At 46.0% G+C, this 12,426-nt stretch overlaps 1 protein-coding gene across 1 annotated transcript in view; it reads right to left on the bottom strand.

Annotated features, from left to right (window-relative positions):
- The window catches only part of LOC147030183 (receptor-type tyrosine-protein phosphatase N2-like), a 345,865-nt gene that overhangs the window by 718 nt on the left and 332,721 nt on the right, over positions 1–12,426 (bottom strand). Inside the window, exon 21 of the mRNA XM_085872166.1 lies at positions 7,053–7,216. Within this exon, the coding sequence (XP_085728292.1) occupies positions 7,053–7,216 (164 nt within the window). The remainder of the gene's footprint in view (positions 1–7,052; positions 7,217–12,426) is intronic.

Below are 12,426 nucleotides of genomic sequence, written 5' to 3' on the forward strand. Positions count from 1 at the left end.
AGCCATGTCCCTAACCAATGATGCAACCAGCAGCCAAAAAGGCAGCACATGATGATGTTGACATGTCGTCGACCAAGAATTAACAGGGTCCAACTACACTTTTTTAAAGTTTGAGAAAAATGAAATCAAAAATTCAACGTGGAATTGCCGCTATCTCATAACATTTTATTTTCATATCTTGTGCTACATAAAAGGTACATATAAAGGTTACATAAAATAATTTTACTTGGTTTCCTCTGTTGCCCTTCAACATGGACTTCTAAATGTGAATGAAATGTCAGATAGACCCTGTTAATTCTCGGTCGACGATGTGACAAACACTTTTTAAACTATTGGTTCAGTCCAAGAGGTCGGTTGAAGCTATCACGGATTATATGAGAGAAGTAATAATGTTGACTCAGAGAGGCCTGTGTGTTGTCAGAGTTATCCAGCATATCTTAAGCCGCATCACCTGCAATGTGTAGATCGGCATAAAGACACAGACGCTTGATAAGGCCACGTCTGAACAGGTCTGTGGTGGCAACGACAGATTCCGATAATCACTTTTGTGACTATGCAACTGTATTTGGAATGATCAAGCTGCAAATCACAAAAATGATAGCGGCAGCCATCTTGGCACGACGAGTGCTGCATCTTGTTTGAAATCAGAGAAGATCCACTATTTTGTAAAATAAATGTTTTTACATAAAACAACACTGAAGTTTGGGATCATAAGAAACATGAACGATTGAAATTATTTGTAGATCTTATATCACCGCCTGTTACGTATTCGGGCGCTTCATATTTACAAAGCTTGAATGTGCATTACATTAAATGATAACTTACTTTTCAAAGTATTCTACACCTTTAGACAGGTACTGTACTTGTCGCATCAGAGTGGAAGATGGTTATACGTCTTCAGTGGAAAATATTATTTTGGATGCATAACGAGCTAATGCAAGGCCTCATTTTTTGTTTAAAAATAAACTTCTTGCCCCAAAGATGGTCTTTGAAAATGGAAGTCCTTGAGAGACTATAATCACCATCCTGTGAATATGATAATCTGTGAATTTCGACACAGGGTTCATCTTTGTTCATTATTATTCACTGTTCCACAAACTTATATGTTATCTCACTCCCCACTACATTGCTTTTCAACATGTGTGTTAAAGCAGAAAACGCGTGATTATATGTATTGGTCAACAGCGACATGACAAAGACAAATTCCCTCAAATCTTGATCTACTAAGTGTACGAACAATGCGCTAACTTTGACAATGAAAAGTGCAGGTGGAATTTGAAAAATAATTTCATCATGCATGAAAGCTCTGCCTTTCCAGTACCATGTCAATCCATGTCGATTGCTCAATATCAGACAATGCTTGTTATTGGTGTACGTGCAGTGCATTTACTCACCAGTCAAAGTTAACACAAACACAAAGCTGTCCTTGTTGTCACATTCCATTTATTTTGTTTGTCTATCGGTTCGTTCTCTTATAATCTCACATCTCTTGAGAACAGAACATTGCAGGGCCACCAAACTTAGTAGAACTAATGAAGGCCCATAGGGTATGCTATTGGAGGGAGGGGAGATCTTTTCTAATGGCTAAGGGGATAACAACCAAATTGAGCACATATAATGGAGAACAACAGGCCCTATGGATCGCACATTAGTCCTCTGCATCACAGTGCTTCCAAACGTGGCTTGCACAATGGGGGCCAATGGGGAGTGCATGGTGAAAAGATTAAGTTATTAGCTTTTATGAAGTTTCCAATTTAGGGTGAATTTGGAATATGGTGCAGGGGGATCTATGTTACCGATTGACGGATGGCCATGAAACATGGATGAAACGGATGACCAAATGATGGGATTTGGATTTGGAGAAATGTCAGGTCATGTCAGATATGGGAGCATGCGCCAGAGCAGCACGTCGCTGCGTCCACTTTCCACCGGGACTCCAGGGGCCTCTGTCTGGCCATCCAACAGGCAAATGCCTGGCCTATCCCCATCTCCTTGTGATGCTGATCAACCTGCTGCAACCACGAGGCACATGGTCAGCCCATCGGCCTCCTCCACTCACAAGGCTCCCTCGCTGAGGGAATCTGGTGAGCAGGATCAGCGTCAGGAAAAAGAGCCACATGTCCATACAGCCGCAGCTGACACTCACAGACGATGCAAGTAACAAATCTCATTTGAGTCTCTCTCAGCAACCTCTTGTTGGATACAAAGTCCGACCAGCAATAGCCAATAATTCTTCGAAGAGACCTGGCACCAAAGGAATTAAGTCTACATCTCAGGTCCCTGCTCAGAGTCCAAGTCTCACATCCATAGAGCAAGACTGGAAGCACGAAAAACCTGAAGACTTGAACTTTCATCCTCCTGCACAGGGACCGGCAGCACCACACCCCATGATCCAGTGAATCCATGACTCCCCAGGTCTAACCCAGACATCTGTTGACCTCTGGCTTACAGGAGAGAGAGAGAGAGAGAGAGAGAGAGAGAGAGAGAGAGAGAGAGAGAGAGAGAGAGAGAGAGAGAGAGAGAGAGAGAGAGAGAGAGAGAGAGAGAGAGACAGAGACAGAGACAGAGACAGAGACAGAGACAGAGACAGAGACAGAGACAGAGACAGAGACAGAGACAGAGACAGAGAGAGAGAGAGAGACAGAGAGAGAGAGAGACATAGAGAGAGAGAGACAGACATAGAGAGAGAGACATAGAGAGAGAGAGACATAGAGAGAGAGAGACATAGAGAGAGACAGAGAGACACAGAGAGAGACATAGAGAGAGACATAGAGAGAGACATAGAGAGAGACATAGAGAGAGACATAGAGAGAGACATAGAGAGAGACATAGAGAGAGACATAGAAAGAGACAGAGACAGAGACAGAGACAGAGACAGAGACAGAGACAGAGACAGAGACAGAGACAGAGACAGAGACAGAGACAGAGACAGAGACAGAGAGAGAGAGAGAGAGAGAGAGAGAGAGAGAGAGAGAGAGAGAGAGAGAGAGAGAGAGAGAGAGAGAGAGAGAGAGACAGAGACAGAGACAGAGACAGAAATGGATATCGCTGCCAATGTAAGTGAATCTCCCTGTGATCTCGACATCCTCACCACAAACAGGTACAGACAGGACAGCAGCATCCAAGATATCATTGAAAGCCTAGATCTTGGTATTGACCCAAGAAACCCGTAATCCCAGTGGCTCCGACTTCTCATTCAGCACCTCGCGGGTCCCCAAAAGGATATCTCGAGTCTCCGCAAAGATGACTGCATCATCTGCGAAATCATGGTCAGAGATCTTGACAATCACAAACAATGCACCGCAGCTTGATCTCTCTGACATCCTCCTCAGAATCTGGTCAATACAAGTGCTGAAAAGTGTGGGGGTCAGTACACACCCCTGATGAACTCCGGTAACAACTAAAAAATAAGTCAGAGAGGGTAACACGACATCTCACAGCACTCTCAGTACCAGAGTAGAGTTCAGACATCACGTTGATCAGTTTTGGTGGCACCCCACGAAGACCAAGAATCCTACAGAGGGCATCCCGATTCATTGAATCAAACGACTTACAGCGATCAACGTAGGCTGCAAACAGCCCCTGCCAAAACTCTCGTCTGTGTTTGGTGGGGATCCGAAGAGCAAGGATTTTGGCCAATCGTTGACCTCTTTTGTGTAAAGCCGAACTGCTCTGGATGCTGGTGCTCAGGCAGATGGTGGCGAACCGTCAAGAATTATCCGAGCAAAGACCTTGCCTGGAACTGAGAGTAGTATCACCCCTCGGTAGTTGTTGCAGTTTTGGCGATCACCCTTCCCTTTCCAGAGAGGAACAACAAGGTCCCCCTTCCAGTCAGTTGAGATGATGCCTGTGTTCCAGGCAGAGCACAGAACTGCATGTAATGACACGAGCACAGCATTTCCATCAGCCTTGAGAAGTCCAGCATGAATGCCACAGATCCCAGGAGCTATACCCCATTTCAACCAGTTCACTGCAGTCTGTGTTTCCACAAATGAAGGTAGACCACAGTTGATTGGAGGGTCACCAATATAAATAGTAACACCCTGACATTCAACTCGACAGCTGGTGGATCAGCCTGGTACAGCTGCTCAAAGTAACTGGCCCAGCGGGCCTTCACTTTGGACTCCTCTGTCAAGAGCCCACCACCCTCTGCTCTAACTACAATTCACCGAGGGATGAGATTGCAGGAACGCAATGCGTGTATTTCCCTGTAAGCAGGACGAGAATCACTTGAACACAGATGATGCTCTACCCCCTCACAGATTCCTCACACATAGGCCTCCTTGTCTACCCTTGGTGCACGTACAGTTTTATGCCTTATCTCCCTGAACAACTCAACTCTGCCATTCAGCCTGTCCCTGCGACTCTGGTCAATAGTTTACAGTGTCCCTTGAGAGATAAAATTCTTCTTTGCCCCCTCGATGAGTTCCAAGTCATCCACCGGCAACATCAAGGATGGTGGTCTTGAAGGCACTCCACAACTCTTCAGGATCCCCCAATGCAGGAAAACCCCCCCAAATCTCCACTCAGCCTCTTTGCAAACTCCTCAGCTACCCTCTGATCCTTGAGCTTGCTTACATCCAGCCTCAGCTGGGATGGTACTATTCTCCTGGATTTAAGCTGCAACTTCAGAGTTACGACAACAAGCCTGTGGTCAGTATTGAGGAACTGAACACTCCAGTAGACCCTGCAGTTCTGGATCATCCTCCAGTGACCATCAACGAGCACATGGTGAATCTCCTTTACCATACCATCAGCGTTGGAATACCAAGTCCAGTGATGAGCCTGTGGGCGCTGAAACCATGAACCAGTCACCCTAAGTCCATGACTTCTTGCAAAGTCAAGGAACTTAGTTCTATTCTGGTTCACAGTACCAGACCCATGGGGACCAACACATGTCTCATAACCATCCCTAGCATTTCCAGTCGATGCGTTGAAATCCTCCAAGACTAGAAGAGTATCTCGCCTGTGGCATTGATCAACCACAGACTTGAGCGTGGCATAGAATGCGTCCTGAATGGTGAGATCACTCGCCTCAGTCAGAGCACATACAGAGACCAGGGAAATGACACCCAAGTAGTGACAAGTCCTTCGTCTCATAATATGCTCGTTGACCGGTGTTACCTCAATTATCATTGGAGTTAGCTTATTGGATACAGCCACAGCAACTCCTTGGGCATGGTAACCATCAGAGTGACCAGACCAATTGTAGGTGTAACCACCTGCCATGATCTCGCCACTATCCGGTCTCTGAACCTCAGAGAGTGCTGCAATACCGATGTTCAAACACTTGAGCTCAGATGATAACAGAGACAGGTTATCATCCTCTCTTTGGGATAGGATATTCCAGGCACCCACCCGAAGGGACCGTCTCAGGTTAACCCAAAGAGATTGCCGTCTGGTGGACGACACCTCAGCACCACTCTGATACACACCACCGCAATCTGACCAGGGAAAGTGACCGTGTGGTTTCCCTCCTATCATTAAAAATTGGACGTCCCAAAGGCTTTACCCCAATCCCATAATCCAGTGAACTACCCTGCGATGGGCAGCTGCACAGGAGGTACTCCCATGGAGTGTGTTTTCAGATCTTTTTTTGTGTTTTTCAGATGTTTTGCGGAATGAAGGGTTTTACGGTAGCAGGAGTGCAAATTCCTGTCACCTACCTCCTAATAAAAAGTAACCCAACTGCAGGAGAGCGTCCACAGACACAGTTGGGCACTAGATATTGAGGCCGTTGGCTCACAAGGAGCTCCTCTGCCCTTTGACAGGTTTTGTTTTTAATCCTGCTGGGTGTCCACATCATACACCCTCCTCCCCTAAAACTTGGTGGGGGGAAACCGTTTAGTTGCCGCCAACCCGACCATGAAACAGGTTAGTCCAGGTTTACATGGTACCTGTAGCAAGTCATAGATCTAATCTGACCTGACAAAAATGACAATCTATTAACCAGTTCAATTTATTTTGACCAAACCTTTCAAGGATAGTGTAGGCTTCATGGGGAGAAATGGGACTTTGGAAACACTGTCTGAGTGTATTTGACGTGGGAGGGACGTGAAATTGTTCTGCAATCGATGTATTCAAAATGTATCGTTTGTCGATCTTTTAAATGCACCAATCTTAAAACAATGCTGGTGTGATGGCCTAGATGTATGCACACTCATATTTGTGCTGTCTAGCCTGTGATGATGGATGCTTAAACATGTCACGTCAGTTTTATTTTCACTGTCCGACCATAATAATAATGAGATGCTACAACTCAAAACTTGTCAATGGTAAATTCTAGACAGCAGTTAAGTAACCTGGCTCCCCCAGAAATCCCGAACAACTTTGAGTAGATGAGCGCATGGGAGTCGGGTTGATTAAAGAAATGCTGCTGCAGAGGGGTGCACAGAAGTGTTGACGATGAAGGGTCCCGGTACATTAACTCAGGAGTTTGTAATTTGTTCGTCATGCCAGCGATAGCTCACCAACTCTTCGTGAAGGATGCCATGGGATCTTTAATGTCCACCAACTTATGTCGGCAGACAGAATGCCGAGTTTAACCTCAATCCGAGGGATGGCACTCGCATTGATAATCTCGCCCCGCTTGCGTGACACCGGGATGACAGTTTATAGCTGGATCGACATTCAAATCCAGACTACTGAAGGTTTCTTGGAGGAGAAAGTATATAAGTCCAGGCTATCCTGCCATCTCATCATCATTAAGTGAAAACCTTACCTGAGACGCATATGTTCGATAAAAATTGGTACATGAAATTCAACAACAATGCTCAGAACAAGGAAGTTGGAGAATTTTGAGAGAAATGAAACAGAATATCTTGTGATTATGTAAAGTAAGGGAGAAAGATTGAACAGTGAAATTACCATAAAAATATTGGTGATATCTAAAAGCAAAATCTTAACGAAAAATGAAATGCGATTCGCATATCTGATGTACCTTCAAGTTACTGCAAAAGTAATTACAACCTTTTTGTTAACAGCACCATTTTTACAACTGAAATTCCTGCTGCACGTTTTATGCACCACCTTAGGAGAGCAAAGGAAACCACCTTCGAAAATCGAGCAGGGATCGTGTGGAGGGTACTCGGTGGTCTGACCAGCTCAGGTAGTGAAACTGCGTCACAGTGCGGGTCTCTCCTGAACGAAGGTTCTTCAGGTAGAAGCTTCGTACAAGGTAATCTTCACACCAGATATGCTCCGAAACCAAGTTTACCTGAAACACCGATTAGGAGGGAGGAAGTAGTGTCATGATAGTCGCTCAACTTCTCTCATATTGTCTACAAACACAGCAATTCACTGATATAGTAGGTAGCATATGAAGTTGCAAAGCATGACAGAAAAAGACAAACACAAATGGAAATTAAAGAATGTTGGCAAGTCTTATCTTTAGAAATTCCAATTCTTTTACATTAATTCTCTTCTGTTTTTTTCTTTTTCTAACTTTGACCACAAAGTTCTGTGCACACTCAGATTTTGTACAACCTGGCAGGATAGATGGCTAAGAACAATGTTTAATAAGACTATTGATTAGCTTTACTTTTCTTCATCTATATTATAAAGCAGGAGTGTCCGTCTGTCCATCCCTGAACAACTCCCTCAGTTTTGGGGCTAGCCACGCCAAATCTTCTGTGGAATGTTTTAGGGTCCCAGCCGGTTTGTTAGGTGGGTGGGGTCAGGTCAGGTATGGGAGCATGTGCCAGAACAGCGCGTCGCTGCATCCACTTTCCGCCGGTACTCCAGAGGCCTCCGTCTGGCCATCCCCAAGGCAGATGCCAGGCCCATCCCCATCTCCTTGAGATGATGGTCAACCTGCTGCAACCACGAGGCACGTGGTCGGCCCACTGGCCTCCTCCACTCATGAGACTCCCTCGCTGAGAGAATCTGGTGAGCAGGATCAGCGTCAGGAAAACGAGCCACATGTCCATACAGCCGCAACTGATGCTCAAGGACTATGCAGGTAACAAATCTCATCCGAGTCTCTCTCAGCAACCGCTCGTTGGACACAAAATCCGACCAGCGATAGCCAAGGATTCTCCGAAGAGAGCTGGTACCAAAGGAAGTAAGTCTCCGTCTCAGATCCTTGGTCAGAGTCCAAGTCTCGCATCCATAGAGCAAGACTGGAAGTACCAAGGACCTGAAGACTCGGACTTTCGTCCTCCCGCACAGGTACCGGCAGCGCCACACCCCATGATTCAGTGAATCCATGACTCCCCAGGCCCGACCCAGACGTCTATTGACCTCTGACTCGCAGCCAGCAGAGACATGAATATCACTGCCAAGGTAAGTGAATCTCTCCACGACCTCAACATCCTCACCACAAACAGACACAGACAGGACAGCAGCATCCAAGATGTCACCGAAAGCCTGGATCTTAGTTTTGACCCAAGAAACCCGTAATCCCAGCGGCTCCGACTCCTCATTCAGCATCTCGAGGGCCCCCAAAAGAATGTCTAAAGTCTCCGCAAAGATGACTGCATCATCCACAAAATCAAGGTCCGAGATCTTGACATTCCCAAACGATGCACCGCAACTTGATCTCTCCGACATCCTCCCTAAAATCCAGTCCATACAAGTGCTGAAAAGTGTGGGGGCCAGTACACATCCCTGACGAACTCCAGTAACAACTGGAAATAAGTCAGAGAGGGTAACACGACATCTCACAGCACTCTCAGTACCAGAGTAGAGTTCAGACATCAGATCGATCAGTTTTGGTGGCACCCCACGAAGACCAAGAATCCTCCAGAGGACATCCCGATTCACTGAATCGAACGCTTTACAGAGGTCAACATAGGCTGCAAGCAACCCCTGCCAAAACTCTCGTCTGCGTTCGGTGAGGACACCAAGGGCAAGGATACGGTCAATCGTTGACCTCTTTGGTGTAAAGCCTGACTGCTCTGGACACTGGTGATCAAGCAGATGGTGGCGAACCCTATCAAGAATTATCCGAGCAAAGACCTTGCCCGGCACTGAGAGCAGCGTCACCCCTCGGTAGTTGTTGCAGTCTTGGCGATCACCCTTCCCTTTCCAGAGAGGGACAACAAGGCCCCTCTTCCAGTCAGTTGGGATGATGCCTGTGTTCCAGGCAAAGCACAAAACTGCATGCAACGACACGAGTGCAGCATTTCCACCAGCCTTGAGAAGTTCGGCATGGATGCCACAGATCCCTGGAGCTTTGCCCTGTTTCAACTGGTTCACCACAGCCCGTGTTTCCACAAGCGAAGGTGGACCACAGTTGATTCGAGGGTCAGCAACAGGGATTGTAATACCCTTGACGTCCAACTCGACAGCTGGGGGATCAGCCTGGTACAACCGCTCAAAGTAACCGGCCCAGCGGGCCTTCACTTCAGACTCCTCTGTCAAGAGCCTACCACTCTCTGCTCGAACTGCAGTGCTCCGAGGGATGGGCTTGGATGAACGTAATGCGCGAATTCCCCTGTAAGCGGGACGAGAATCACCTGTCCACAGGTGATGCTCTACCCCCTCACAGATTCCTCGCACATAGGCCTCCTTGTCCACCCTCAGTGCACGTACAGTTTTACGCCTCAGCTCCCTGAACAGCTCAGCTCTGCCATTCAGCCTGGCCCTGCGACACTGGTCAATGGTATCCAGTGTCCCTTGAGACAAAATTCTTCTTTGCCCTGTGGTGAGCTCCAAGACATCCACCGGCAACATCAAGGACGGTCGTCTTGAAGGCGCTCCACAACTTTTCAGGACCCCCCAAAGCACCCAGACCCCCCAAGTGTCCACTCAGCCTGTTCGCAAACTCCTCAGCTCCTCTCTCATCCCTGAGCTTGCCAACAACCAGCCTAGGCTGGGATGGTACCATTCTCCAGGATTTAAGGTGCAGCTTTAGAGTTGCTACAGCAAGTCTGTGGTCAGTATTGAGGAACTGAGCACTCCGGTAGACCCTGCAGTTCTGGATCATCCTCCAACGACCGTCAATGAGGACTTGGTCAATCTCCCTTGCCACACCGCCAGCATTGGAATACCATGTCCAGCGATGAGCTTGTGGGCGCTGAAACCATGAACCAGCCACCCTAAGTCCATGACTTCTTGCAAAGTCAAGAAGTTTTTGCGTTTTTGCATTTTGCGGAATGAAGGGTTTTACGGTGGCCGGAGTGCAAATCCTGCCACCAACCTCCTAATAAGAAGTAACCCAACTGCAGGAGGACGTCCGCAGACACAGTTGGGCACTAGATATGGATGGCCGTTGGCTCACAAGGAGCTCCTCCGCCCTTTGACAGGTTTTGTTTTTAATCCTGCTGGGTGTCCATATCCAAACACCCTCCTCACCAGAAAACCTGGTGGGGGAGACGGTTTCGTCGCCGACAACCCGACCATGGAACAGGTTAGTACAGGTTTACATGGTACCTGTAGCAGGTCACAGATCAAACCTGACCTGACATGCATGGGGGGTGGGGGGATTTCATAAATTCCTCAATACAATTTTGAGTTTTGATCTGTATGAAACTGCTCCCAACCTGGCTATAATGTCAGAACGGCATTTACTTCATTTACCTCATGAGTGTTTGTAACATTGTATTTTGTTATATTAATGGTATAGTGTTAATTTGTGATTGGAACGATGCTGTTTGGAATGAGAATATAGAGAGATTGAGTTTAAAGGTGAATCAGGAAATAATGTGAGGGTTTCCACCAGCGACATGCAGAGATTCGGCATTTGCAGTTTTACCATTGTGACATCATAGAAATATTCCCCACCTTACCTCTGTTGGGGTCAGCTGTAGTAAGGTTTTTTTCCCCAAAGGCCTTCACAAAGCAGTTGTCCATACCTGACGTTCGACTGAAGGTGCAACAGGAATGTAGAATTTATTGGTTCATGCTTTGGCATTCGCTGTTTCCACATTGCCTGTTTGCACTTGGGCTCCCTTCCATGCATAGCATGGGTACCTCGCTAGTACTTACACAAATCATAATTTTGATCATTGCATAGTCAACAAAAAATTTACTTCCTGTGCAATGATCGAAGAATTGTGCTTTTGAATGATCCATTTACCAGCCATTGTGCATAATGGTAGGTCAGGAATTCAAACCCCATCAGAGTCATATCAAAGATATCTTCCTTGCTTGACATGCTGCTTCCTTGCTTGCCATTCAGCATTGAAGGATCACAATACGGACAAACAACTATATGTCTGTAATAATAGTACAGGCTTTGATGGGCCCAATCGCCTTCTCGTGCATTGAAGCTCCTTGTAAGGGAACTCATATTATTATTATAATAAGTGGTGGCTGGTGGAGTTCAGACAAAGGTGGGCTGAAGGCCAGGTGACAATAAATCAATTGGATTTTACTGACTGACATGTTGCATCACTATGATAACATGTACAAAGTAAGTATTAAAAGTTCCCCAAGAGCTGAGCAAGAATTTAAAAATATGACCACTGGACCTGTAGCTTATCTGGGCCCTGGCCTAATGTCACCAAAATTTGGTAACATTCTGACTTGTGGGTTGGGAGAAGAAGATTTTTAAAGGAATTAATGTGATTTTACCAAAAAGTTGACTAAGTCGGCCATTTTGACACTCCGGTCAGGTGATCCACATTACTTCTGCAATATAATAACATCCGTACCCTAGCCTAATGTTGCAACCCAGATTTGGTAGCATTCTGAGTGGTGGGTCTCAAGAAGAAGATTTTGGAAGGAATTTGCGCAACTGCCATTTTGACACACTTGCGGTCACGTGATCAGCATGGCCTCTGCAATTTAACATTCGGACCATATCCTAATGTTGTAAACTAAATTTGGTAGCATTCTGACTGATGGGTATGGAGAAGAGGATCTTTGAAGGAATTTACACAATTTTCCCCAAAAAGTTGATGAGGTCAGCCATTTTGACACACTTCCGGTCACATGATTGGAATGACTTCGGCAATTTAACATCCCTCCCCTTGCCTAATGTTGTAACCCAAAATTAGTAGCCATCTGATGAGTAGATCAAGAGAAGAAGATTTGGGAAGGAATTTGTGGGACTGCCATTTTGACACACTTCTGGTCATAAGTTCAGCATGGCCTCTGCAATTTAACATTATGACTGTGTCCTAATGTTGAAACTCAAATTTGGTAGGATTCTGACTGGTGGATCTGGAGAAGAAGATTTTTGAAAGAATTTACGTGATTTTCACAAAAATTGACGTAAGTAGGCCATTTTGAAACACTTTCGGTCATGTGATTGGCATGGCCTCCACAATTTAACGTCAGGACCATGTCCTAATGTTATAAACTAAATTTGGTTGCATTCTGACTGGTGGATCTAAAGAAGATTTTTGAAGGAATTGAAATGATTTTCCCCAAAATTGATGAAGCTGGCCATTTTGACACACTTCCGGGAAAGTGATCAGCATGACCACCACAATATAACATCCCGACTCTGTCCTAATATTGTAACCCAAATTTGGTAGC

This window comes from Eptatretus burgeri, chromosome 3, assembly GCF_056783735.1.
Source record: "Eptatretus burgeri isolate ZD-2024b chromosome 3, Ebu_testis_v1, whole genome shotgun sequence".
NCBI lineage: Eukaryota > Metazoa > Chordata > Myxini > Myxiniformes > Myxinidae > Eptatretus > Eptatretus burgeri.